Here is a 5,561-nt window from a genome sequence, read left to right as displayed (position 1 = left end):
ATGTTTATGAGTTGTTTCATTCAATGTTGATGTTAATGGTTCGAGTGTCTGGCCGCCAATTAGATGAAGGTAAAAACTTACCTAGATGAATGAGACTGAAAAATGAAATTTGGATTTAAACACCGGATAAACACGGAATAACCTTGTTTAGGCATTTTGCAGAGTTTTCTTGAAGGTAAATGACTGGGAAGAAGGAAATGATCAACTTGTTACTCCTCAGATACAGGTATGAATTATTTGTAGAGAAATTAATTAAATAAGCCGCCCACCCTACAATTTTCTTATTATTTTCTGCACCTCCAAATCCGTAGGAAGGTGAACTGATTCAGAATGTCTCTTGGTGAAAGCTAGCTGTTGACAGAACGCCAATAATGTTGGGCATGCGAACAAAGTCCCTCATCGGAGCTGAAAAGGTTGAGAGCCCACATATGCGAATAACCGTGCGGGTTTGGCCCAAAACGGATAATATCATACCATATTAAAAGTATCTTAGGATTGATTTAGCCCAACAACTGATATCAAAGCCCAGGTTCAGCAAGACGTGTATAGTGATGACTGAGTGATTGTGCGGTGCTTGATTTTTTCCCCTGCGGATCGTGGTAATGGGACACGCATAACTTAGTTCGAGGGGGAGAATGTTGAGTGTGCGAAAAAAATCTCATATTAGTAGCTTAAAAGATTGGAAGCCTACATGTAAGACGTAGGTATCTCTTAATGGTCTGAGGCGTTTTGGGAAAAACTGCATTGGCTTGGCGTAAAACGGACAATATCACACCATGTTAAGAGTATTTTCGAGCTTGTTTAGCCCAACAAATAGTTTGTTGCGTGACACATATAATGTACTTTTTTTATCAAGAAAATAGAAATATATGCTGCTAGACAATACTAAGCATTTACTAATAGTAATTTGTAACTATAAACATTGCTTGTGCTCCTGGTCTGCTACTGCCTTAACTATAACAAAATGGTAAAAGAAAAAGATATGGTTCTCACTTCTGTATTTTGGTCTAAGGTGAAAGGAATATTTCATTTACTTGTTCTTCACTTCTTTGACAGTGGAAGAAGATAAGAGACTAATTCATTTGAAAAAGTAATGAATTCATCCCACTATCGGCCTTCTTCCATTGTGATTGTCAACTCAATTTTAGAGGAGCTGTGTGGCTTAGCAGATGAAGCCGGAGATGCATTAGAAACATATTTCCTTGATACGAAAGCTGGTTGATTAGGTTTTGGAATAGGCATACTTTCACTGCGAAGCATCGTTACTACATTTGACATAGTAGGACGATCACCTGGATCTTCTTGCACACATAACAGTCCAATGTTTATGCACTTCATTGCTTCTTTCGGGTTGCATGATTCGAGCAATGAATGATCCAGCAAATGTAGTGCCCGTTCTTCTTTCCAGAAATTCCATGCCTGTGATATGATGATTTAGAACAATGAATATCAGTCCAACAGATTGGAACAAACTACTGGTAGTATTTTTAGCTTCAGAATAGTAACTCACATAGCCTAAAAGGTTTGAAGCCTCTTTAGACTGATAAAATCCGGTGTTTCTTCTTCCGGTTACTATCTCCAGTATGACTACTCCTAAGCTGAATACATCTGACTTGATCGAGAATAACCCCTCCAATGCGTATTCAGGAGACATATATCCACTAAATTAACCAAATAATGAATATACCACGAGTCAGCTGGACGAGGCAACTAAGCAAGTTCATAATGGAATTATAAGAAACTAGCAATTCCTTCAGCATGTGCATTGTGATGTGTAATGTATTACTTACTAAGTTCCGACCACTTTCTTGGTATTTGCTTCTGTTGTTTTTTCTTCAACAATCCTTGCCAAGCCAAAGTCTGATATTTTTGGGTTCATTTCTTGATCCAACAGAATGTTACTTGTTTTCAGATCTCTATGAATAATTCTCAGTCTCGAGTCTTCATGAAGATAGAGAAGTCCTCGAGAAATTCCTGATATGATCTCAAATCGCTTTTTCCATTTCAATAACTTGCTAAGCGTTTGATCTTGTTAGGTAACCATGGGGAAAGTTTTGTCAACATCAAGCAAATAGAAAGATTAAGAAATCAGCAGTGAACAAACATAAATAGATAGATTCAGATACTAACCGAATATGAAGGTGTCTAGACTTTTGTTTGGCATATACTCGTAAAGTAGAATCTGTTCATACCCTGTGATACAGTAGCCTAAAAGTCTGACTAAATTTCTATGTTGAAGTTTGGAAATCAGTATGACTTTGTTCCTGAATTCGTCAATGCCCTGTCTAGATTGACTTGATAACCTTTTTACAGCAATTTCTTGTCCACCTGAGAATATACCCTGGAAGAAAATTTTGATGTGGAAAGTAGGATATTATGGAATTACTACATAAAGTAGAACTGTTGAAGTGAGAAAACCAACCCTAACCTTATAAACAGGACCAAATCCTCCTTGTCCAAGCTTATGTGCATCTGAGAAATTATCTGTGGCTGCTAATATTTTTTCCAAATGAAAGAATGGAACAGCGATGTCTTGCTTATCATTTTCGTAGATCAAGTTTTGTGCTTCTCTTTCTGTCCAATGTGGCACTGGATTCCCTTCTGTGCTTTGTTGGTTTGCTAAGATCAGAAAACAAGAATTTGAGATGTCTCTCTTGATCTTGATTCAAACAAAAAAGGAAAACGGAAGGAGAAATTTTTCCAGTAGTGGTACGACAATCATTCCAGAGAAAGCAACAACAGCACAAGTACCTTTTCTCTTTGCCATCTTTCTCCTATAATATATGTAACTAAAGCTGCATAAAGCTACAGCTGCAAGGACTACCACAGCAGAAATGATAACTTTAAGCTTCACGGCCAATTGGCCTGATTTTGTAACTGATGACAGAAAAGAGGAAACTTAGATTTATTAGGGTGTCAACGAAGAGACTGCAAAAGATATTCAATTTGCATACATAGAAATGACAAACACAACCAAATACAACTCCTGACTTACCTTCGCCGAGTGCTTGATCCAAGGCGTTAAGTCTGGTATAGATTACACTTCCACCGCCATCTCCTGGTGAGAGTTGCATTAGATTCAACAATTCATCGTTCCAAATTAAACATGCACTGGTATCATAAGCATAGGCATTACAGGAACAATCATTCAAGCAAATAGAATGGCATTCCTCAGCACTAGCAGCTGCCACAGTTTGAGAATGTTCAGGTAATGTCACCTCGGAATTCTTCAAAAAACTGCCCTTCGTTTTACCAGTACCGCACTGCAAGCTTAACCTCCTTACACAGCCACCGGAATGATCATTCAAGTCCCAATCTGCATCAGATCTAGGTGTGAAACCGGTCAAGCAATTACAAAAGGACGCGGACTCCTTATTGCAAATGCTAAAGGCACCACAACTAGCATAAACCTCGCAAGGTTGTCTTGGTTGAGTTGTAAAAAGTTGCCATTCCATCAAATTTTCCACCCAAATCAGATGCCTGATTTGCCCTGAGACATCTAGAGTTAATCTAATTTTGTGAGAATTGCTTACAGAATACATAAAATAGCTCTCATTTTCATTATCAACATAAGTAAAATTGTATCTCTGGGAATTCAAACTCATTTCAGGCATCAAGCTGAAAATACGCCCGTTCCAAGGTCCAGTAGCTGAGTACATTTCAGTCCTATTCCACTTTAAGAGGAACTGCCTATTGCTCTGATCCATCTCTACGGAAAAAAGTCCCGGAGAAGGATCCTCTGAGTTCTTCCAAGAAATAATGTTTTTTGTAGTATTAGAACGCTTGTCATATTTCGTTTTAGCATTTGGCAACCATGTATCAGTCGGATGATCAAAGCTTTGCCAAAGTGGAGGAGTTGAGTTTAATCCATCACTAAAAATCAAATTACCATCATCAGAAATAGTGGCTACTAGTGAATTTGAGCTGGTGGAGCTGATATTTGTGGACCAAAACAAGCTTTTGGATTCAGTAATAAGCACTAAATTGCCATCTAAAACTTTCAACTCGGCGGACATCATATCAGTAGCAGAAAGTGGTTTCTCCCTGTTTGCTACCCAAACTACAGTTTGTGGAATTACATTCCTGTACCATATACCAAGATAATATTTTTTCGACGTACCTGGTTTGAAGAATCCTAGCTCAAAGTTTTCACCTGAAGAGACTATAGTTTGGTTTCCAAAAATGGAGTGATTTACGGAGATCATATCTATTCCAAGAGACTGATGGATACATAGAAGGATCACAAAAAGTACGACAAAAAAACTATGCTGCATTTGCATTGCTGCACCAAATTTCTACATAGAATATACAGTACTTCGTATATTAAGGTCATGACTCTTTATGTTAAGATAAAACTTTTTCTTTATCAAAGGGGACTTGTCTAAGTCAATAACACGCGGGTAGTAAGTAATATATCTGGACTTGCTTAACAAATAGTAGTAATAATTATCAAATAGGCTACCATGACCATCACTCTAGGGGTATTCGTGGATCGGTTTCGATCGATTTTTTCCTTAAAAAAAAAACTCAAATCAAGTTAAGTCGGCTTTTCAAATATTGGAACCAAGTCAAATCAATTAAGTCGATTTTATCAATTCAATTTATGTCGATTTTTCGGTTATTTATCATTTTTTTTCTTAAATATGAGTCGTACACTACCAAACACATATTCCGGCTTTCTGTTTTTTTTTGCTCGATCTTGGCCGATCTCGATCTTGATCGGTCTCTAAGTCACGAGCCCGGCAATCTAACTTCGCATCATGGCTTGATATCACACTAGGTTGAACCTTGGTCTATCATGTTCCAGTCTCGATTAGTCATACGAAGGGCAAGCTCGGTTTTGACCGTATACAAGGATCACAAAAAGTACGACAAAAAAATTATGCTGTATTTGCATAGCTGCATCAAATTTCTACATAGAATATACAGTACTTCGTATATTAAGGTCATGACTCTTTATGTTATGATAAGACTTGTTCTTTATCAAAGGGGACTTGTCTAAGTCAATAACACGCGGGTAGTACGTAATTTATCTGGACTTGCTTAACAATATAATTATCAAATAGCCTATCATGACCATCACTCTTCTGTAGGGGTGTTCGTGGTTCGGTTTGAATCGATTTTTTCTTTTAAAAAAATTCAAATCAAGTAAGTCGGTTTTTCAAATATTGGAATCAAGGCAAACCAATTAAGTCGATTTTATCAATTTGATTTATATCGATTTTTCGGTTATTAATCGATTTTTTCTTAAATATGAGACGTACACTACCAAACACATATTCCGGCAACTACCTTTTCAAAGTAACACTAGCAAACCAATTGCTCTTTGAGAAATTCTAGCAGTTACTAAGATATATTGATGATAAAATTTTAGAAACTTTGTATAAAAATATAGGTATAATAATAAATTTTAAATATTTACTTTTACAATTGGTTTGGTTCGAATTTTTTTCGATTATATTTTTTTATTTAAAATCAAAACCAAATTAAATTTGATTAATTATTAAAATTTAAAATCAAAACTAAATAAAAAAGTATTGTTTTTTTTATCGATTTGGTTC

General features: G+C 36.4%; 1 protein-coding gene across 1 annotated transcript; it reads right to left on the bottom strand.

The window, feature by feature from the left end:
* Positions 1-729: 729 nt before the first annotated feature.
* On the bottom strand, positions 730-4,360 carry LOC107812343 (G-type lectin S-receptor-like serine/threonine-protein kinase At4g03230). Its single transcript, XM_016637400.2, has 7 exons — positions 2,996-4,360; positions 2,752-2,877; positions 2,429-2,619; positions 2,131-2,341; positions 1,791-2,028; positions 1,511-1,661; positions 730-1,419 (listed from the first exon to the last, which is right to left on the bottom strand). Exons 1-7 carry the CDS (start codon positions 4,278-4,280, stop codon positions 1,108-1,110), a joined length of 2,514 nt encoding a protein of 837 aa, XP_016492886.1. The 5' UTR covers positions 4,281-4,360; the 3' UTR covers positions 730-1,107.
* Positions 4,361-5,561: the final 1,201 nt, after the last annotated feature.

This window comes from Nicotiana tabacum, chromosome 2 (assembly GCF_000715075.1).
Source record: "Nicotiana tabacum cultivar K326 chromosome 2, ASM71507v2, whole genome shotgun sequence".
Classification (NCBI taxonomy): domain Eukaryota; kingdom Viridiplantae; phylum Streptophyta; class Magnoliopsida; order Solanales; family Solanaceae; genus Nicotiana; species Nicotiana tabacum.
This window is presented reverse-complemented; position numbering and strand designations above follow the sequence as displayed.